The sequence below is a fragment of the Phyllostomus hastatus genome, unplaced genomic scaffold (genome assembly GCF_019186645.2).
Source record: "Phyllostomus hastatus isolate PE091 unplaced genomic scaffold, TTU_PhHast_1.1 phas_scaffold_78, whole genome shotgun sequence".
Taxonomy (NCBI): Eukaryota; Metazoa; Chordata; class Mammalia; order Chiroptera; family Phyllostomidae; genus Phyllostomus; species Phyllostomus hastatus.
In genome coordinates, this window is record NW_025334041.1 from 49139323 (window position 1) to 49163339 (window position 24017).

At 38.7% G+C, this 24017-nt stretch overlaps 1 protein-coding gene across 1 annotated transcript in view; it reads left to right on the forward strand.

Annotated features, from left to right (window-relative positions):
• The window catches only part of PRKAR2B (protein kinase cAMP-dependent type II regulatory subunit beta), a 119421-nt gene that overhangs the window by 78912 nt on the left and 16492 nt on the right, over positions 1-24017 (forward strand). Inside the window, exons 3-5 of the mRNA XM_045828483.1 lie at positions 10439-10491; positions 13831-13914; positions 23307-23413. Of these exons, the coding sequence (XP_045684439.1) occupies positions 10439-10491; positions 13831-13914; positions 23307-23413 (244 nt within the window). The remainder of the gene's footprint in view (positions 1-10438; positions 10492-13830; positions 13915-23306; positions 23414-24017) is intronic.

Genomic DNA, 24017 nt, shown 5'->3' on the forward strand with positions numbered 1-24017 from the left:
CAGACCCTGGGTGTGCAAGCGGCGGCTGGCAAACCCTGGCCTAGGGGTGGCAACCTGCAGACCCAGCAAGGTGGCGATTTTGAAGCAAGGTACTGCGCACAACCCAGGATCCCAGTGCTGGGAAATAGAGCTTCAGGGCACTGATTGAAAACACGTGTGGGGTTGAGGCGCAGGGAGAGACTCTCAGCCTCACAGGAGAGGTCGTTGGAAAGACTGATGGGGTGCACAAGCCCACCCACACGGGAATCAGCACCAGAAATGTCCAGTTTGCTTGGGGGAAGCAGTGGAAAGGACTGAAGTCCCACAGAGAGGGGAGCAAGCACCATTGTTTGCTCTTGGTCTCCGTCCCCACATACAGCGTCACAACCTAGTGACTGGGTTGCCCCACCCTGGTGAACACCTAAGGCTCCGCCCCTCATACATAACAGGTGTCACCAGACCGCCCCTCCCAAAAGAGAGATGGCTCAAACAGAACAAATGAAAGCCCCAGAACCCATCCTTTTAAGTGACCAAGAGATAGCCAACCTATCATATGCACAGTTCAAAGCACTGGTGATTAGGATGCCCACAGAATTGGTTGATTTTGGTCCCAAATTAAATGAAAAAAATGAAGGCTGCAATAAGTGAAATGAAGGAAAATGCACAGGGAACCAATAGTGATGGGAAAAAACTGGGACTCAAATCAATGGAGTGGACCAGAAGGAAGAAAGAAACAACTGAGAAGAAAAGAATGAAGAAACAAGAATTCAAAAAATGAGGAGAGGCTTAGGAACCTCCAGGACATCTTTAAATGTTCCAACATCCAAATCATAGGGGTACCAGAAGGAGAAGAGGAAGAGCAACAAGTGGAAAAGTTATTTGAACAAATAATAAAGGAGAACTTCCCCAGTCCGGCAAAAGAAATAGACTTCCAGGAAGCTCAGAGAGTCCCAAAGAAGTTGGACCCAAGGAGGAACACACCAAGGCACATCATAATTACATTTTTAGCCAAGGTAAAAATGAAGGAGAGAATCCTAGAAGCAGCAAGAGAGAAGGAGACAGTAACCTACAAAGGAGTTCCCATCAGACTGTCAGCTGATTTCTCAAAAGAGACCTTGCAGGCAAGAAGGAGTTGGAAAGAAGCATTCCAAGTCATGAAAGGCAAGGGCCAACATCCAAGATTGCCCAATCCAGCAAAGCTTTCATTTAGAATGGAAGGGCAGATAAAGTGCTTCTCAGGTAAGGTCAAGTTAAAGGAGTTCATCATCACCAAGCCCTTATATTATGAAATGTTAAAGGGACTTATCTAAGAAAAGAATATAAAAAAAACATGTAATAAAATGACAGCAAACTCATGATTATTAACAACCACACCTAAAACAAAAACAAACTAAGCAAATAACTAGAACAGGAACAGAACCACTGAAATGGAGATCACATGGAGGGTTAGCAACAGGGGAGTGGGAGGAGGAGAGAGGGGTAAAAGGTACAAATAATAAATAGGATAAATGGTAGGTAGAAAATAGACAGTGGGAGGGCAGGAATGGTGTGGGAAATGTAGAAGCTAAAGAACTTATGATACATGGACATGAAGTAGAGGGGGGAAATGTGGGTGGGGGAGGGTGTGCAGGGTGGAGGGGAATGGAGGGGGGTAATGGGACAGCTGTAATAGCATAATCAATAAAATTTTTTTAAAAAGAAGCTTAAAACTTTCAGCCCAACCTTGGGCTGTGTAATGAGACCTCCATAAAACCCCCTCAGCTGGTTTCAGAGGGCTTCCAGATTGGTGAACAAACACATTGAGGTGCTCGGCAATGGGTGCACTAAAGACAGCTTGGAGGCTCTGTGCCACCCCCACCTGCTGCCCTCCATGCCACCCCAATTTCTTGCCCTCTGCTTCTCTTCCTCTTGGCTCTTCTTAAGTATCTTGTATAATAAAGTGGTAAGAGTAAGTAAAGCCTTCTTTTGAGTTCTGTTGGGTCATTCTAGTAAATTATCAAACCTGAGGAGAGGGTTGTGGGAACCTTCAATTTATAGCTGGTTGGTCAGAAGTATGGGTAGCCTGGGAATTGCACTGGTGTCTGAAGTGGGGCAATCCTGTAGGACTGACTGAGTCCTTTAACTTGTGGGATCTAATGTTGCTTCAAACAGATAATGTTAGAATTGAATTGAATAGTTGGACACCCAGTTGATGTCAGAGTTGAAGAAGTGGTGTTGCAAAAGGTAACACATATTTGATACCCTTCATGTATCACTATATCTCTATATCTGTCTGTCTACCTACCTACTTACCTACCTACCTATTTACCTATTTCTCATCTATCTATTGAATTGTATGAAGAGATTGAGGGCAAGGCCCCAGAAGATGCAAAGTCAGTGTAATTCTCACTTTCATTTTCTGTCTTACAAACTGTGACAGACGTCTGACTACACCATAGCATGTTATACTCTCTGCAGTATGAGAATGTACTTAAATTATTGGACCATTCTAGGTAACTAATGTATTATCCAAATACATATATGCACAGCATAATGGGAAAACCTTAATATTAGGTTCACTTAAACAAGAAGGCTCTGTCCCTCACTCTTGTGTAATTACCAAAGTATTATATATTATTTCAAACTTGGATTTCAGATTGCCCAGGAGGGATGGGGCAAATATATTTCAGAAAGGATATGAGGAAGTTCAAATTATCTGGAGACCATAGTTTGAGCATAGAACATTTCTTTCATTCATTCATTCATTCATTCATTCATTCGTTGGACAGATAGTTACTGAGTGCCTAATCTCTGTGCCAGGCCCTTTGGCGAACAGGACAAGAGGTCCTCATTTTCATCTACCTTTTCTGTCCCAATTTCTTGGACAAATGATGTAGGACATTTTAACATAACTGCCAAGAACTAAATCATTTAATACTGGCACAGTAAATGTTCAGTGAATTGGATAGTTCAGAACCAAACAATAAACATGTAATAAAGTAGGTGTCACAAGTTAGGAGGGTGTTAAATAGCAAATAATACTGGAACAATCAATGAGTTATTTAGGAAAAAAAAAATAGATACCCTTCATGGTTTTTAGTCAGAGTTTAGTGCTTGAAACTTAGAAATTACAGGGTTAAGATTTTCCTCTGTGAATTAAATTGTAAGATCAATGATAATGGGCCAGAGGATATATATGCTTATAATAAATACCTTAAGGAACCAAATACCTTACTTGCTGTATAATCACTTAATTGAATGTACTGATCTCATTAGCAGAGCTTAATTCATGGGCCCCGTACTCACAAAAGCCTCGATATTGGTTTAATGTTCTGTTGTTGACCTCTTGAAATTCTTAATTTTTAAAAATGGTGGCTTTGTTTTTACACTGAGTCCTGCAAATTTTGTAGCACTCCTGCCTGTGAAATTGGCCATTTATAGAAACAAAGTTACAGAGCCCAGCTTCAGAAGTGGATGTCCTCATGCTTTTAGGAGAGTTGCAGCCAACAAAATTAAATTGTCTAGGCCACATTAGCAGGGCCATCTCTTGTGTAAGTGGATGCCTCAGTCTGTCCCAGGTGATGCCATTAAACATTCATTTTATTTGACAAACTCTCTTCCTCCCATTTCTTTTCTACCAAGCAATCTTTTGTGTTTTTGGCTTTTTCTGTGGTCTTTCTGCAGGTAAAAAGCTGGCTAGTCATGCTGACTCCCTATTTGATTTAAGAAGTTAGTTATTAAATTGGCATTTTGGTGATATGCATCAGTTAGGTTCTTTAATAGGAGCCTGCCCCTTAGAGACAGGTCTCCTGTAGATTTCTGAGACAGAAGGCTGAAGGTAAGGTATCATGCTGGCGAATTCATCAGAGCAGTTGAGTGCAGAACTGTGGTTAAGAATGGGGACTTTGGAGTCAGCCAGCCAGTCCTGGGATCAAGTATTGGTACTGTGGTACTACAATATGTGATTCTGGCCAAGATACATAACCTCTGTATATCCTAGTCTTTTATCTGTCAAGTGGTGACATACCTGTCTTAGGGTTGTTGTGAGATTGAATGAGAAAATATACACTAGGTCAGGGTCTCTCAACCTTAGATGTATTGACATGTTGGAGGGTGGGTGCAGCAGGGCGCTGTCCTGTGCATTGTAGGCTGTTTAGCAGTATCTTTGGCCTTTTCCAGTAGCTTCCTCCTCAGCCCTCATAGGTGTGGCAAAATATCTTCAGACATTGCCAAATGTCCTCTGGGGACCAAATTTGTCCCTGGTTAAGAATCACTCACTGGCCTAGGTATATAGAGCAATGCTTGGAGATGAGAAAGCTAATGTCAGATTTTAGAATAAATAATGGTAATAGTAATCCTAATGATGATAATATTCTTTTTTTGTTTGCATTCTTTGCTTTGTTATTTTCTTAAACTGTTTTTTATTTTAAGTTACAGTTGACATACATTTTTATATTAGTTTTAGGTATACACCCTAGTGGTTAGACATTAGACATTAAGTTAGACATAACTTAAGTGATCATCCTGATAAATCTCACACCATCTGATACCATACATAGTTATTAGACTATTACTGACTATATTCCCTATGCTGTACTTTATATCCCTGTGACTATTTTGTAACAACCAATTTGAATTTCTTAATCCCTTCACCTTTTTTGCCCATCTCCCTGCACCCCCCTCCCCCACCCCAATCTGGCAGTTATCAAAACATTTTCTGTATCTATGATTCTGTTTCTGTTCTGCTTGCTCGTTGATTTTGTTTTTTTTTTATATTCCATTGTTGATAGATGTGTGTTGATTGCCATTTTATTGTCCATATTTTTTGTTCTTCTCCCCCTCCTCCCCCTTCTCCCCCTTCCTCTCTCCTGCTCCTTCTTCTCCTTCTCCTCCTCCATTTACTCCTCCACCTTCACCCTGTGACATTTCTAATAATACTGTTTTGGTGGTGATGAACTCCTTTAGCTTTTTCTTATCTGGGAAATTTTATCTGTCCTTCAATTCTAAAAGATAGCTTTGCTGGGTAGAGTAATCATGGTTGTAAATTCTTGAGTTTCATCACTTTAAATATTTTTTGACACTCCCTTCTGGCCTGCAAAGTTTCTTTATAGAAATCAGTTGACAGTCTTATGGGAGCTCCCTTGTAGGTACCTTACTGCTTTTCTCTTACTACTTTTAAGATTCTTTCTTTGATTTTAGCCTTTGGCATTTTAATTATGATGTGTCTTGGTATGTGCCTCTTTGGGTTCATCTTGTTTGGGACTCTCTGTGAATCCTGAACTTTCCTTCATCAAAGTAGGGAAGTTTTCTGTCACTATGTTTTCAAATAGGTTTTCAATTTCTTGCTCTTTTTTTCCAGCACCCCTATGATGAGAATATTGGTATGCTTGAAGTTGTCCCCGAGGCTCCTTAAACTAACGCCATTTTGGGGGGTTGTTTTCTTTTTACTCTTCTGATTGGATATTTTTTGCTTCCTTGTACTCGTATTCCAAATTGCTTATTTTTGGATAGAGTGGCTTCATCTACTCTATTGTTGATTTCCAATAAATTATCCTTTACTTCAATTAGTGTATTCTTTACTTCTGTCTGGCTCTGTTTTATGCTGTTGAGGTCCTCACTAAGTTCATTGAGCATCCTTATATCCAGTGTTTTGAACTTTGCATCTGATAGATTACTTGTCTGTGTTTAGTTCTTTTTCTGGAGTTTTGTTCTGTTCTATTTCATTTGGGCCATGTTTCTTTGTCTCCTCATTTAGGCGGACTCCCTGTGTTTGTTTCTATGTATTAGGTAGAGCTGCCATGTCTTCTAGGCTTGGTAGATTGGCCTAATATAGTAGGTGTCCAGTAGGATCCAGTGGCATAGTCTCCTCTATCTTTCAAACTGGACAGTCAAGGCGCAGCCTCATGTGTTCTGTATACCCTCATCTTATAGTTGGGCCTTGATGGCTGTTGCCATGTCAGTGGTAGGGTTTTACCTAGACTGATCAGCTGCAACATCTGGCTGTGACCATTGACCACCCACCGCCAACCACCTTGAAGGATCAGCTGTGCAGGGGCCTGCTCTGCAGAGCAGGACTTACGTCAGGAGGGCTCTGGTGCCTGCTAAGTCTTCCCCTTGAGTGTGTCACTTGTGGAGGTGGTTGAGTGATGGTGCCTTGATGTGGCCTGAAACTGACCACAGGGTGCGCTGGCCCTGGGGGGCTGTCTCAGAGGTGCATGCTAATGTAAGCCACCACTTGTATCCTGCGCGGGGTCACCCTTCATAAGCTACAGAGTGATCTGCAGATCGCTGCTACTTGTGCTGGGCTTAAAGGTGCCCAGGCAATACCAAGTCATAAACCAAGGCCTGCTGCTGCTTGTGCCAGGCCAGGGGCTACTTAGTGAGAGGAGAGGTATAGGGCTTTGCTGAGGCCAGATGATGCTTTTGAGAAAATGTAGGAAAATCTGAATCATGAGCTAAGCCAAGTCATTTGTATGGAAAAGCCACTGGAAATAGGTTGGGGGATGGGGCGGGGGGTGGGCTTCTGGAAATCCCCAGGGTGGGGCAAACAGTGAACTAGGTTGATGGGAGTCTCAGATATGGTACCCCACCTGCTGGTTCTGTGAGGGAGGTCTCAACAAAGTAGCAATGGCCTCTGGCAGCACTTATGTCTAGAATGAAGCTGCCCCTTTAGCCCTCACCCTGATGCCAGACAACTCACTTCCTCCCTGTATGTCTCTGGTGCCTTTCAAGCTGCTGCCCAGTGTTGGGGCTCAGAGAGGGTGAATCCGAGTAAGTTCATTTGGGGGCACATTAAGAAGAATTGCCTGGGACTCCAGAAGTTTCTGTCTTCCTCAGCCTCAATTGCTACTGGTTTTTAGAGCCAGAAGTTGTGGGGACTTCTCTTCCTGGCGCTGGAACTCTGGGCTGGAGGGCATCCTGTGGGGTTGGGACCCCTTGCTCCACAGAGGGGACCTCCACAGCTGAGCTATCCCTCCTGATTTTCATCTGCCACAGTTTGGTGTGGGACCATCCCATTCAGTATCCCCACCCCTCCTACCATTCTCGTTGTGGTTTCTTCTTTAATTCCTTAGTTGAAGGACTTGCACTCAGCTTGATTTCTGACAGTTTTGAATTGTGGGTTTTTTTGTAGTTTATTTGTAATTTTGATGTGGTTGTGTTACAGAACAATACAAGGGGGCCCTGGGACGATGTACTATTACTGAAAGAAATCCCCAGGTCTGTTATGTCTGCCGTCTATAGGAAAGACATCTCTCAATGCCAGAGATTTGTGAAAAGGAAAGGAAATGTTTATTTAATGCTATACAAACTTAAAGTAGTGACCTAATGTCTTCATCAAAAATCCTAAAGTCCCTTAAAATACCCACAGACAGACATAGTCCTTCCTTCCTTCCTTCTTTGCCCAGTCCGAAGTACCGTATCTCAGGAAAAGAAATAGAAGTCCATGGCTCAGGCAGTCCCTGGTTCTTCCCAGTACTCTGTGCTAGGCTGGTAGGCCTCCCTCGGTTCCCGGCACCCTCAGCTGTGTTGCCGGGATCTCTGCTAAAGCTGGGTGGTGGTTCCCCCTTCAAAAGCTGCAGGGGTCTCTACTTCGTCAAAGGCATGTGGTCCTCTCTCCACCACTCCAGCAGCGTGGTCCTCTCTCCCAGGGCCACGGGAGTCCCCACTCAGCCAAAACCACATGCTTCTCTCTTCAATGGCTACTGTGTCTGGGTTTAAATCCCCGCGCCAATCTTCCTCTGCAGCCCCATTTCCAACTCCTTCCACACTCCGCCACACTTGCACTCAATCTGCTGTCCTTTCCAGCTTTTCTGGTCACCATCGTGGGTCTGGGCAGGTGTGGCCCCATGTCATGGAGCCAGTCTTCTCCGAGCTCCCATGCAGGCACTGTAACTCGGGGGACCTGCCCCCCAGTCACATCCTGGGTGGAAGAGTCCCTTTCCATCCCCCTGGCCCAGAGCATGGCCATAGCTATTCAGCATATCTAAGCGACCAGCCAAAGGTTATAGGTATGTTAAATGACTATGCCATGGATTAGCTGCAAAGCTGCCCTGCATGTGCTTGTTCTGTGTGCTCCTTCCCCCAACTCACACCTGTGGGGGAAGGGGTGAAGACATCTTAAAATCTCCTGGACACCTTGACTTCTGGACCCCATTTCAAATGCCCATTTGGGGCCCCCCTTCTTGGCTGCACCCTGTAACAGTTGTAGGAGGAGGTGAGAACTGTGTTTACCTACTCTTCCATCTTGACTGGAAGTCCTCTGATAATCTTCTCTGGAGTCCTGGCTCTTACCCACACTGTACCATGCTGCCATGCTGCCTGTTCTTGATACTATTCTTTTTTTTTTTTTTTTTAAGATTTTATTTATTTATTTTTAGAGAAGGGAAGGGAGACACACACACACACACACACACACACACACACACACACACCCCAGTGTGTAGTTGCCTCTCACGTGGCCCCCACTGGGGATGTGGCCTGCAACCCAGGCATGTGCCCTGGCTGGGAATCGAACCTGCGATGCTTTGGTTCACAGCTTGCGCTCAATCCACTGAGCTATACCAGCCAGGGCTCTTGATACTATTCTTAATGATGACATATTCTTGATTCCATTGGAGGCCCTTGGAAAGACATTTTGTTAGCAGCCTTTTATCTATCCTCTGTTCTTTAAATTTCTGTATCTATGGCAGAATTCATATGGGCTAGAGGGTAATGTATCAATAAAAAGACCTGCCTTAAAAAAAAAGGAAAGGACTGTAGAGATGGGTTTATTTTTGGGTTCTCTGTTCTGTTCCATAGGTCTATGTGCCTGTTTTTATGCTAGCGCCAGGTTGGTTTGGTTACAATGACCTTGTAATACAGTTTGGTATCAGGTATTGTGATCCCTCCTGCTTTGTTCTTTCTCAGAATTACTGCAGCTATACAGGGTCATTATGGCTCCATATAAATTCCTGAAATGTTTGTTCTATATCTGTGAAATATGTCATGGGTACTTTAATAGGGATTACATTGAATCTATAAACCGTGGGAGTGGGGAGGGGACAGTGGGGAGAAGGGTTTTCAGGAACTACTGTAAAGGACACATGGACAAAACCAAGGAGGGGGGTGGAAGCAAGGGAGGAAGGTGGGTTTGGAGGGGTTGGAGGGAGGGGTGGGGAGAAAATACAGAAAACTGTAATGGAACAATAAAATAATTTTAAAAAAACTGAAAGATGAAGTAACAGATCTTGCAAATTAGACTTGCAAATTAAGACAGGATTTCCAAGCTCAGAACCAGCGGTAGTTTTGTGATGTTTAACATTTTAATTTAAATCATATTGGGGAGTTTTCTTCCTTGGTATCACTACATTAAAAATATATAAATATGCATATCTATAAAATCTTTGTAGTTATAGTTAAAAAGCAAACGGGATAAGATAATTGTAAGAAATATGACACAGTAGTATTAAGAAATTGGTATGAGTCAAAAAGAAAACCAAATACATACATAAATTCCTTATACATAAGGACAAAGGAGGAAGTATAGTCAGCTTATAAATATTTGAAATTTGTTCAAGGTCAGCAATAACTTTTAAAGTTTTAAATCCCGTTTTTATCTAAATTGGGAAAGATTTTAAAAGCATTAACATCCAACCCTGTTGTACAGTTTAGAAGAGTTGTCTTATACATTCTCTATAGGACAGTAAATAGGTACACTCTCTTTTGGTGGTATGTCTTAAAAATTGTATCTTTTAACCTACCCCTCAAAATAACATTTGAGAATAATTTCTTACAGCATAATTTGAAGTGTAGTCATACATTTCTGCATGAAGATGTTTATTGAAAGGTTGTTTTAATAGAAGCCAGGCTAAGTGTCTAGCGTTAGGGGAGTGGTTAATAATAGCTTATGATAAGTAATCATCAGTCTTTAAAACATTATTTACAAAATGTTTCTATTAGCATGTAAATTTTTTGCAGTGTTAAATGAAAAAAGGAGGTTTTAAAATTGCATATGCAGTATGAACTCAATTCAAAGAATAAAGACTGGATAGGAATATGCAAAATGTTAATAGTAGTATTTGTTCCTAGAAGATTGGTTTATACATAATTTATGAAAGTTACTCCTGACTATATAATTAAATCGATCATTTCATAGCAGACAAACTTTTTTTTTGTTGTCTATTCTTTTAGGTAACTTGTAGATCTTATACATTTCTATAGCTTGGAAATGAAGTTGGCAGAGGTTAAGCTATGTTTCTCTGAATAAGAGAAAGCAAACAGCAGTTGTCAGTGTCTTAAAGTACAGCTCTGTGTTTTAATAAATTCCATACGTACTGCAAGAGGAAATCGGTTTGGGGGTGGACTGCTTGTCCTGGATGAGGTGAATTAATGGTTTTTACACAATAGTATGCTTTTTGTTTATTAATTTTTTAAAGATGTAATTATTATAGTATTTTTCTTGAGGAAAGAATCTTTAAAATACTCATTTTTATTTTTATAGTTTGTGCAGAAGCTTATAATCCTGATGAAGAAGAAGATGATGCAGAGTCCAGGGTATGTAATTTATTGAATAAATTAATTTTAAATTACTCCTATATTGGGTAAGGAAAATAATAATAGAAAAGGTGTTAACAGGCACAGAGTTTAATGGAATTACTTTGACTATTTCTTTCCCTAGTTTTATCTCTGATAGTTTACTTCTCCTTCAAGTTCTGTAGAATTACTTTTATCCGGTCTCTCTCTTTGGCTAAAGGAAAGATAAATATAAAACCTCACTGCAGTTGTGGTTTTATTTCTTTTGCAAAAATACAGCTTCCTCATAATGACACTTTATTTTTCTTAGTATTTCTAGTAAAGAACAATATGGGGAAGAGCCTGCTGCTCCAACTAATTTGTGATAACTGAAGCTTACTCTGAAGCAAACAAAAAAATCCTGGTAAAATGACATCTAAAGTGTCAGTACAGCAGTTGATATTTTTTATGAGTCTTAATAGTTTGCCCAGAAACTGAGATTTTAGAGGTCCTAGTGTTTTTGTAAAAATTTGTTCAGTTTGGTTGGAAGCAAATTTTTCAGCTGTGTTGTTTAGTGCCGATTTCCTGTTATTTATTTAGTAAAAAGTAAACTAAATAAAGAGGTTACTGTGCTTGGAAATGGAAGCAATAATTTACCCTTTTTTTAGTACATATTTTACAAAAGTCCCCCTTTTCTATTTGGCCTTTAAAAATATAAACAAAAGTGTATTTCTGTAGCTCTCAAAAATACTTCTGTAAAATTGAGTTTTAATATGGAAAACCAGATATTGCATCCCTAAGTCATTGCTTCATTAAGCTCCCTGAAATATATGTGAAATCCAATGGTAACAAGATGAGGAGCCTTATATGACCAGAAGATCTTCAAAGAACTCCCATTTGCCTCCCTACTGTGGAGATTCCTAACACCAGGGTTGGGGAAGGCGGGCAGAAAAAAAGGAACAAGTACATTAGAGACCGGAGTTGGCTTAACTTGGGGATTGGTTGACTGGATATATCATGTTTCTGGTGAAGCAGAGCATTTCCGGGTACACAAAAGTTGTCAAAGTTTTGGTTTGCCAATGTGGCACCCCAGGTGGGAGCGGCTCCAACTTGGACCTAGAAAGTTATTTCAACAATGGTGACCTGATATCCCCAACTTTTTCTCTCTAAGGATAGAGCTTCTCAGCAGGTAAACATTTAAGAATGCTTTAGTTTGAAGGTCTTGATGAATTTCATGAAGTGAGAAATAACTTTTTGTTTTGTGCTGTTAGTTAGACTTCCTTGCTTAAAGTAGGAAGAAGTGAATTTTGGTTGGCATGATTTAGTGAATACCCACATTTTACAAGTCTCTTGTACACAATGAGTTAGTAGTCACCAAATCTGTTTTTTCTGTGTTCATGTGTCACCTTAGAATCTAGTTTGAGATGAATATTGATTAGTGAACAAAAGTTTGCATATGTCTTACCCTTATAGGAAGGTAATAGTACACGCATAAGTGGTATACACATATGGTAAATTTTCTTGATTCTTATTGGCCTTATGATTTTCATTAATATTTAGCCATCTGAGATGGGTTTGAAATACTGCTTTTTATTTCCCATTTTAAGTTCTGATATATTCATGGGCACAGAACTCACCGCGGCTGGATTCTCGTTGCTCTGGTGGTGGGGCTGGCTGGCTGAAGAGGAGAGGCTCCAGCTTATTATCTCCCACGGTCACTCTTAGAGTGAACATCAGAATAGGGAAAGGTGGTTTGTAGGTTTCCAGGAGATCAACTTGTTGCCTGCTGCTTTTAGGATTGTCTTTTGCCTAACTCATTTTATAAAAGTTACAAACTACCAGTGTTCATGAAAAAGTAGGCCTTTCGGTCCAAGTCAGTTTTGCCTTCTCTAATTTAGAGGGACTCTGGAGAGTTGGCAGGCCACACTTTCACAGAGCATTCTGTTTGTTCTTTACCTTCCTGGAATGAGAGTTTGGTAAGAATATAGGATGCTGGTTTTCTTGGAGCTCATTCTAAAGTGAGCATACCAGGACTGCTGGATTCATTTGTTCTCAAATCCACATTCCTGGTGTGGCATGGCACAATTGCTCCCTCCCTTTGGAGAGTTGCTCCCTGGGAAGGTATTTACATACAGGATACATAAAAATGTATTTAACATCTACTGTACTGTACATGTAAGAATTTACTTGCTTCTAGAGACTGTATTATATTCTGAGTAAGAATATAGAGAGTGTATTAAACAGAATAAAGGAAGTCTGTAGATTTTTAGTATATCTGTTGTCACCTATTATCCTGTTCTGTGTTCCCACTAGCTGGGGGCTTGAGTGTCTGTAGCGATTAGACCATCGCAGACCTTTTACAAAGTGTAACTTGCTAACCTGGGGGAAACACTCCTTTCAAAAACATTGAAGTGCTATCCAAAACACTAATTTGAAAAGATACATGTGGCCCTGTATTCACTGTAGCACTATTTAAAATAGCTAAGATATGTAAGCAACCTAAATGTCTATCAATATTGGATAAAGAATATGTGGTACGTACAGGGTGGGGAGAGCTAGGTTTACAGTGAGTACGTGAAACACAAGATTTTATTCTTGTATTATTTATTAAATATTGTATTATTTTTCCATACAAACAAGTGTAAACCTATTTTCCCCCCACCCTGTATCTATAATGGAATACTACTTGGCCATAAAAAGGAATGAAATCTTACCATTTGCAACAACATGGAAGGACCTAGAGGGTATTATGCTAAATGAAATAATTCAGATAGAGAAAGACAAGTACCATATGATTTCACTTAAATGTGGAATCTAAAGAACAAAGTAAATGAATAAACTAAATAGGCAAAGACTCAGAGATAACAGAACAAACTGATAGTTGCAGATAAGTGAGGGGTTGCAGGCCTGGGTGGAAAAGGAGAAGGGAGTAAGAAGTACAAATTGGTAGTTACAAAATAGTCAGGGAGATCTAAAGTACAATATAGAGAATATAGTCAATAATATTGTAATAACTATGGTGCCATGCGGGTACTATATATAGTATTTTTATAGACTTATGGGGGAGATCACTTCATAAATTGTACAAGTGTCTACCCACTTTGTTGTATACCTGAAACTAATGTAATATAATATTGAATGGCAAGTATAATTGAAAAACTAATAAAGAAAAGAAAAACATTGAAATGCTGTATTAATCAATGTACACCCACTCCTTGAGACAGATTATATTATTTTCTCCTACTTAGTAGGCTGATAGGTATCTAATTGCCTAAAGCAACCTCAGCACTCTCAGTTCTTCCTTCTAACATCCTACTAGGAAATTTTATCCCTTGTAAATAAGAATAGACTAATTATTTGTTGGTTTATTTGGTGTTTTAGATTATACATCCAAAAACGGATGATCAAAGGAATCGATTGCAAGAGGCTTGCAAAGACATCTTGCTGTTTAAGAACCTGGATCCGGTAAGATAAATCTCAGTGATAGATATGGTTTCTGCAGTAGTAGTGTGAAAAACTGTGCAGGGTCTTGGGATTTATTCTCTTTACTAGCTCACATCACCCTGTTGTATAATGGCCCTATTGTGGGTGCCTGCATGTGCAGTGGGTTGTAATATAGGGGAGGAATGTTTGTACTGAGCTTGGGATGTCATTGCTGTTAGAACAAGGAGTAAGCAGGCCTGCTGTTTGTCTGGGGGAAGATTATCTCATCCTTCCAAGTTACTAGCTATAAACAGCCCTGAGAAATGGCCCAGCTGAAGACAAGTTAGGACCTTGCATTGTCTCTACACCCAGCTGGAACATGCAGGCATGTGCCAGGGCCCTTGGTGAATTGCCTCTCTCACCAGCTGGTAATAGTAACTATATTCTCATGTGTAACTCCTAACACATACTTTAAAAATAACATTTTACTTAGCTCTAAAGGTAGTGGGTTTTTTTTTGTTCTTTGTAAGGATTTCAAAATCTCTAGTCTTTGGTTTGGGATGTATTTCTAGAGTACCCTTTCAGTGTGAGTGAGCACGCCACTCAGATTTTGCCTGGTTCTGCTTCCACCATCACAACTGTTGCTGTGTGGTCATTTGGGAGGAAAACCCTGCTGCTGTATTTCATATGTGAAAACTGAGTTAACTTTTGTGACTTACCTCACCCTTTTCTGGTCAAACTCAACGTCTTAGTTTCCAGATTGATGCCCTAGAGAAGAAAGCGTTCAATCTAGACCCATGCTTTTTAAGACGAAGTTTTCTCATAAAGGCCAGTTTTATAAAGAGGAAGGTACTACATTATACTGAGTCTTCTACACTGGGTCTGCTCCCAAACTGAAATAAAGCTTCTGTGTTTCTAATGCCATTTATGTTGGTATCATATTCCAGGAACATGGATTACATTTTATGACCTTGGAGATCTTATTTTAGGACCATACATTACAAGTTTTGTCCAGTTTGATCCCGGTCCTCCAGAATTATCCCTGGTGGGCAGAATTAGGAGCTATGAAGAATGCAGTTCTCTAATAATGGAAGATTAAGGAATGGAATTAAGAGAGAAAATTTAAGAATTTAATTTACAAATGGAAAATTTCCCTTGTAGTTTTAAATAGTGGAATGATAGACTAAAGGGCATTTGTGAAATTTTGGTGGGCTTCTAAATAATCCCAAATCTCATTTATCTAGAGTAGTAATGATTCTGTGAAATAGAAGACACTAAACTGTGTGATAATTTATAATCTCCCACCAGTAAGAGTCCAGATTAGTGTAAAGATACAATTGTGTGTGTGTGTGTGTGTGTGTGTGTGTGTGTGTGTAAGGTGATAATTTTGGTAGTGGGATTAAACGAATTTAGAATTTACTGTAACTCCCACTCTAGGTACATACAGAAGACAGCTACACCATTAATCCTCAGTTTTACCCATTGGTATAGGCTTCACCCAGAGAAATTCTCTATTTTTCAACTAGAACTTTCAGAGGTCACCAAAAATAGTGATTCTGAAACTTTAATATGCCTGTATACCATCAGGGGATGTTGTTAAAAATACAGATTCGTGTTCCACAGGACTGCAGTGAGGTGGAGAGTCTGCTTTTCTCACAAGCTCCCTGGTGATGTTGATGCTCCTACCCACAACAGTACACTTCAGTAGCAAGGAGTAGAGCTAGACGTGAAAATGCTCTAGCTCAGTATTTTGGTGCTACCATATGTTATTTTGTTTGCATATTTCCCTGTGAATTTGAACCAGTATTTTAATGCTTCTGCAGTGACTAAGCAATGATAGCCTGGTGTTTATGCACTAAGTGACAGATAGGCATGGGGGAAATAGCTGCCTATTCTAGTTCATACTCTAAATTATTATTATTATTTTTTTTTTTTGCCATTTCAACCCTAACTTTTTTAAAGCATTGTTAATACTTGGTTGCACTGAAAGCAGTTTAAAAAACTTTTGCGAGTATATTCTGGCAAGGGGCATCTTTGCTTGAACTGGTTATTTTTATAAATATAGGAATTTTTTTAGACTTCTTTTGCTGCTTTTTTGAAGGTCTTCAGTATATGTATTTTCTTAACAAAGAAAAAGTTCATGAAACTACTAATTCATGAATTACCGTTATTGAATGTTTTTTATAGGGAGGAGCAAATATTATTTGCATAGTTGTTTCCAAGAGATCTTTCACTGAGTTAGAGCTCAAAGCATCTTGACTTATTTCCCCACCATCTCACTTTCCCTTCTAGGAAAGACGCAGAATATAAATAAGTAAAAGTTAATTTTTCTCAGTAAATTACAACCTGTAATAGGAACTTTATCCTCAAACTTGGTTGATTGAAGATTTTGGATTAAGCTTATATTTCAAGTAGCTCTGTAGTTTTTTATGGTATACATTTTTACAGTAACCCAAATGCATTTAAATTGAATTACACATTCACCTCCTATAATCTGCTTGTTATGCAGGAGCTCTTTTCAGCTCAGTTCCTTGACTACCCACTGTGTTCCAAGTCCTGTCTAAAGTGTTGGAGGCCACACAAATACTTAGACATGGTTATTGTCCTCTTGGAACTTAAATTTGATGAGGGACTCAAATGTACATATAAAGCAGTTGGGTAAAACATGATACATACTGTAATATGATCAGGGCACTAAGAGAGAAGGAGGGTCTCTGATCCTCACTTGAGGATTCAGCAGGCTGGAGAGGCCACCTCCAAAGGTGAGTAGGAAGCTGCCAGTTGAACAAAAGTACAGAGTGTTATCACTACAGCCTAAGTGGAAGACATTCATCCAGTAGTGGGAGCTAAGATGTGCATTCTCTGAGCATTCTGGAATGCCTCGCTATAGCATGGGATGCATGCTGTAAGCAGTGGGTAGGCACAGCTGAAACACTTCAAGCAGAGAATGTAGCAATCAGATGTGTCTACAGGGTTACTGTGGTCGAGTTAAAGACCAGAGGGAGAGTGATAGAGCAAGCACAGAGGAATGGAGCTCAGTGAGGAAGCAGTGCCATCTGTGATCCAGGGAAAAGAAATGGGCCCAACTAGGGAAAGAAGGGGAGAAGGATGGCTTCACAAAATATTTAGGATTAGCAGAGGTTGGTACTTAGTGGTTGAATGAATTGGAACCCAACAGAAGGAGTCTAGGATGACTCCCAGTGTCTAGCCGGAATGACGGTGAGGTAGTACATTTTCCTGAAATGGGAAAACTTGACAGAGGAAAAGGAAGCAGTAATTACTGACTGACAAGAATAATAATCTTGGCTTTGTGTCTACTATCTCACTTGAATTTCCTGAAGTCACTGTTTATCTTGAAAACCTAGCACCTCCTAGACCTCACAGCATTTTTCCTTGCAGTGTTGTATATTCATACATTGAGCGCAGCATTTATAATTATTAATCTTTTTGAAGATAATCTTTTCATGAATATTTTAATGCTCGACTCAGTAGGCCATTTTTCTTCTGAAGTATTTCTAATATGAGGCAAACTGAAGTAATTTTCCTAAGCTATATGCTAGGCTCTTTCATTAATGAAGAGTAAATTGTTATTTTTAAGTGAGTCAGAGGCCTTTAACTGAGCTTAGTCTCCTAACTGCATTCTGTAGGAGAATAAGATAGGGATTTCCTATAGCAGTTGTCAGTCATTTTGATAAGGCCCTGCATGTTGAACATTTCCTAAGTTCTTCTCACTCTGTGTATAATAATTATGGGGAAATTACATTTTGATTGACTGGAATAGACACCTGTCACATAGAGAAGTTCTAGAAGAAATATTTGTTCTGTATTTTATCAGGAATTAGTTTTTAATATATCCATGTATGAATTCTTAAGCATTATAATTTTTTAAATGCAGCTAATTCAAAGATAGCAAAAATACTTATTATAGCACTGTTTTTCATCTTTGTCTACATTTGATATTTACAGCCAGAGCTAATCAATAAAGGTGATATTCCCCCTCCATTTGGCCTAAAAGAGTTGAAATATAAACAGTAAGCAAAACAAAGTATTAGTAAGCCATGTAATCCAACGTCATAATTTTAATAGGTGACCATATGTTGCCTGGTTCATGAACTCATTCGGGTAAAATGGCCCCTGTGGGGTCAATTAGCACCATACCAAGAAAGCACTGTTTTGCTCTGCCACATTGGCATCATCTTTAGGCCTGGCTGCTGTTTCACAAAGAGGTGCCAGGGCTCACACAGAGACCCAGGGCAGGGGTGAAAACCACTTCCTATGAACCCATCACCATTGTTCTCCCAAAAGTCTTTCTTAATTCACATGAAGATTCAGTATTATGTTCTCTGTATAAATGGAGAGTTTGGTTTTTTAATTGATTAAAAATGGTAAATCAGTATACATGTACAATTTACAAAAATTTAAAAAAAAAGAGAATAAAATTCTAAAACAACAAAAGAGTAGTCAGTGAAAGGAAATCTCCCTTTCATTCCTGTCTCCCAGCAACCCAATTTCTCAGGAGCCAAGTTCTTTTAGCATTATCATGTGTATTTTCCAGGATTATGCTATGTATATACAAGTATGAACTTTTAAAAATTTTGGCAGCAAATTCTACACAGTGCTGTGCCCAGTTCTTTTTTTACTTAACAACATGTCTGTACTCATGGAGATTCCATAATCTTTTTAAAATTATTTTTATTACTATTAATTTATTTGTAAAAGTTAAAGGTAATATGCTATAAAGCTTAATCATGAAAACATTAACATTTTGCTATTGTCTAATGTATGATTTAAAATTGTATATATAATAGGGAGGCTTCAATAGCAAAATAATATTGAAAAAGAAGAGCAAGTTGGAAGACTCACACAGGCCAGTTTCAAAGCTGTTACTACATAGCTACAGTAATCAAAACAATGTGTTACCAGCATAGGGATAGACAGAGAACATGGGATACAGTGGAGTTTAGAAATAAATCTGTGCATCTATGGCTATTTGATTTCAACAAGAATGCTAAGGCCCCTTGCTGGTGTAGCTCAGTGGATTGAGTGAGGGCTGCGAACCAAAATGTCGCAGGTTCGATTCCTAGTCAGGGTGCAATGCCTGGGTTGCCGGCCACGACCCCCAGCAACTGCACATTGATTTCTCTTTCTCTCTCCCTTCCCTCTCTAAAAAAAATATAAATAAATAAAATCTTAAAAAAAAGAATGCTAAGGCCATTCAATGGGAAAGAATAGTCACTTCAACAAATGGTGCTAGGACAACAAGATATCTACACACAAAATAACAGACTTGGCCTCCTACTTCATGCCATGTAAAAAAACTAACTCAAAGTGGATCAAAGACCTACCTGTAAACTCTAAAACTTCATAGTTTTAGTTCTCTTAGAAGAGAACAGAGAGGTATTCTTGACCTTGGATTTAACAGTGGATTCTTAGATGCTAAAAACAGGAATAAGGAAAGAAAAAAGATTATAGTCAGACCTTGGTACTTGTTGGCTTCAGAACTTGTTAACCCCTGTACTCATCACATTTTGATGGGAAAAAAATGTTACCACACTTGGCACTTGCTCAGGACTCATGGTGGTTGCCAGAACTTGTATGAGTCTATGCCACCCCACAAGAGAACATGCTTCATCATTCAGTATTTGTTTCAGCAGTTGTCATGAGTTTTGGAAGTAATTAACAGTGAGAACAGGTGTAACACTGTAATTGGACTCCATAAAAAAAGAAAATATAAAAAATTGCGCATTAAAGGATATCATCAAAAAAATGAAAAGATAACTTACAGAATGGGAGGAAATATTGTAAATAATATGTATGATAAGGCCTAGTATCCAGAATATGTAAAGAGCTCTTACTATTCAGCAACAAAAAGGCAAACAACCCAAGTTAAAAATGGGCAGAGTACTGGAATAGACATTTCTCCAAAGAAGATATACAAATAATCAGTGAGCACATGAAAAATTTTCAACATGGTTAGTCATTAGGGTAATGCATCAAAACCACTTCACCTGCACCCTGGCTGGGTGGCTCCGTTGGTTGGAGTGTTGTCTGTACATCAGAAAGTTTGCAGGTTTGATTCCCAGTCAGGGAATGTACCTAGGTTGTGGGTTTGATTCCTGGTCAGATGTGTACTGGAGGCAGCTGATGGATGTTTCTCTTTCTCTCTCTCAAATCAATAAACACATCCTCTTGTAATGATTAAAAAAAATCCACTTCACCTGCAGTGGGGTGGCTATAATTTAAAAAAAGAGGAAAATCAGTGTTGGTGAGGGCATGAGAAAATTAGAACCTTAATACATTTCTGATGAGAAAGTAAAATGGTTCAGGCACTGTGGAAAACAGTTTGGTGGTTTCTCCAAAATTAAACATGTAACTCAGCAAATTCTACTCCTAGGTGTAGACCCAAAAGAATTGAAACACAGATATTCAAACAAACATTTGTATATGAATGTTCATAGCCACATTATTCACTATGAACCCAAGTATTCATTGGCAGATGAATGGATAAGCAAATTTTGGAACAAATAGTATGTATCCCTAAAAACAAATGAAGTAATGCTGTAATAGGGGTGAACCACAAAAACTTTATGCTCAGTGAAATAAATCAGACACAAAAGATCACATATTATAGGACCCTATTATATGAAACATCCAGAATGAGTAACTCTATAGAAACAGAAAATGGATTAGTATAGCCAGTGGGTAGGGTGGGGTGCAGGGTAGAATGGCAAATGACTGCTCAGTGGGTACAGGTTTTTCTTTTATGGCAATGAAAACTGTTTTTGAAACTAGATAGATGTGTGGCCACTGAATATTGTTCACTTTAAAATGGCTTTTCATTTTATGTTGTGTAAAATTTCACTTTGTAAAAATTTTGTATATTTAATCCAGCTGAGCATTTTGATTTCCATTATAATATTTAATGGCTAAAATATACTTTTAAGGATGCAATTAAATAAACTATTTACAGAATTAATCCCTGAAGCGCCTCCAGAAAAGCCCTGGGTTCCACAAAACACAATTTGAGAACTGCCGGGCCCTTTCATAGCATGTAGAAGATGGAAAGCCAGCCTTGAACATTCCATTGAGTGACAAGGAGCTGATCTCTGTGCAAGGGGTCTAGTGCCACTGATAGACAGCTCTCATTCTTGGACAAGTTTTTACATTATGCCAAAGTCTCCATGACACTTCGACCCCGCAGTCCTGCTTGTGGCTTCTAGCATCACTGACATCATCAGTGTGACCACATGCAGGTCTTTTCTCACCTAAATGCCTCCAGTTCCTTGAACTATTCCTCTGTGGCAGGTTTTCAGATTTCCTGATTACCCTTGAGTGTTCTCAGCTACTCCAAGGAAAGGTAGATGTCTTAAATACCACATTCTTATAGCTACATAGCTTTTCAGTGAATAGATATACCAAATTTATTTATCCAGTGCCCTGTAGGTAGACGTTACTTGGTTTCCATTTGTTTTGCTATATGATGCTGCAATGAAAAATGCCTATGCACATGTCATTTCGCAAATATCTGCATACTATCTTCCTAGAAAAAAGAATAGTGAGGTGAAAGGTATGTGTATTTGGAACTTTATCAGATACTGACAGATTACTCTCTAGTTTCTTTCACTTTAGCAGTCTGTGTGAGGAGACCTCTTTTCCACACCATCTCCAACACTTAAATCTAAATGTTTTTATTTTTTTTAATCTGACTGGTGAAAAAGGTATCTTATTTCAGTTTTAATTTGCATTTCTTTTTGCTTTGAAAGAAGTGGAAAATCCTTTTGTGTTTTTAAGAGTTCCTTCCCTCTTTTTGCTGGAAGGTTTACAGATCAAGTTTACAAGTCATATTAGGGTGGGGCTTTCAGTCTTTGATTGTGTTGGACACCTTCCATTTACTGTATTTTGTCATGTAGAATGCGCACTTTTTGCTCAAATGTTTGAGGGAAAAATAATCATGTGCATTATACATGAGTATAAGGAATGCATACGATGGATATAATGGGCATAATCCCATGTATAATGCATACAAAACTGTGGGTGTGCATTATACACAGTAAAATCCGGTAGCCACCTGTGTTCTAGAAATGTCACCTCCATCCATTTCCTCTTCTATATTGTGTGTATTCATACCTTATATTTCCTATGAAATGTTCAAAAAGAGTCATGTATGGTCTGTTCTTGCTCTTGATCCAGAGCATCTTTTAAAAAACTAATTTTGATTTTAGAGAGAGGGGAAGAGGAAGAGAGAGAGAGAAACATCAATGTGAGAGAGGCATCTATTGGTTGCCTTCCATAAGCACCCTGACCCCCAGCTGGAACCAAACCTGAAACCATACCCAGGCATGTGCCCAACCAGGATAGAACCATCTACCTTTCTTTTGGTTTTGTGGAACGACACCGAACCAACTAAGCCATATCGGCAGGGACAGAGCATCTTGTTTTTTAACCAGTGTTCTCTACTTATATTTTCCTCACTACCCCCACAGTCTATCTTCAGCTTCTTAACTTGTAATACTAATGTATTTTGGCATGGGCAAGTTAGTGTTCTACCCTTTTAATACCCATTGAAAATAACTTGATAAAATATTCACAGCTAATAAGTGGCAAAGCAAATAACCCTCTTAAATCTTTTGACTTTTCTATTACTATGCATCATACTATTTTTCTGTGTCCATTTGTTTTGTGTATTCGAAGCCCTTTGAATTGTGTGTGGATTTCTTTTACTTCCTAGTTTATTCTCACTGGCTGAAGTTTATTTGTAAGCCTTGTTAAACTACCTATTAGGAGAATAAAATGTTTATATAATTTAAGTAGTTTCTGAATATTAGATTTGATGTTTCTGGCTTCAGTTTTAATAAACCTTCTCTCGAGAGGTAAATGGTTGTTTCTTGAAAAGAGCCTTAGTGAGAAAAAACAGTGATAGAATATTTGCCACAGTCATTTTTTATTTTGCTTTTTTTGTGTGTGTGTGCTAAACCAAAAAGGACTGGAGTCAGGATTTAAATTCACCAAGTATTTAAGTAATCTTCATATAAATTCTAGTGATGACTAATATAGGGAAGTTTTAAAAACAGATTTTTAAAAAGATATTTGCAGTAGCTCTTTACTTAACCTGGTCATTTTAGTTATGATTATATTTCACAAGGTATATGTGGTTTGATGGCTAATTTTTTCATGTTAAAGTGGTGCTAAATGCAAATATTCTGAAACAGACTAATTAGAATCCATTTAGATACTGAATATGAGGGTAAATATATAATCATCTCATTTGTATGTGATCAGAAAGATTGCTATGTATTTTTTTTGATAGGACTTAATAGCATGATGATATTCCATTTATTTGCACTTGCTCATAGAAACATAAAGCTAATTATGGTTACTTAAGAAAACATGTTTTAGATAACATATAGATTATATCCTTTCTTTTTAAAATATAGGAGCAGATGTCTCAAGTATTAGATGCCATGTTTGAAAAATTAGTCAAAGAAGGGGAACATGTAATTGATCAAGGTGATGATGGTGACAACTTTTACGTAATCGATAGGTAAGTTTTGCATAGCTTCACTAAAATGTAACAAACCTTTTGGGTAAAATCTTAATGGTTATAATGGTAGCAATTTAATATATAGTTTTGCTATTGCTTCTTTACTCGTATTACTACATAATAGACACTAAACCTGCTATGAATACATGCAGTGAAATCATACTGGATCATGAAAAGAGGCACAGTTTATAAAAGAACTGATGATTTTTATTTTAATCTATACATCTCAGTTGCTTACTGTGACCCTTCCCATTTGTTAACTTCTGTTTGACAGGTAGTTAGTATATAATTGGTGCCTATTATAGTGAGAATTAGAAGCATAATACAGCACCTGAGATACTGAATCACAGTAAACTCAATCTGTTACATTTTTTATTAGCTATAAAGTAAAACGTGCTCGTGGTTTAAAAAGTCAAAGGGGGTATATGGTAGAAAGTCTCATCCCCACTTCTTGAGCATCATGTAGTCGGTCTAGTAGTAGTTTGTCCTTCAGAAGTTGCTTATGCATTATTTTGTTTGCCTTTTAAGAACTCTATAAATTATTTTACTAAAATAAGATGGCATTGAAAAATCTAATTTCAGAAAACTTCAAGTTGTGCTTAAT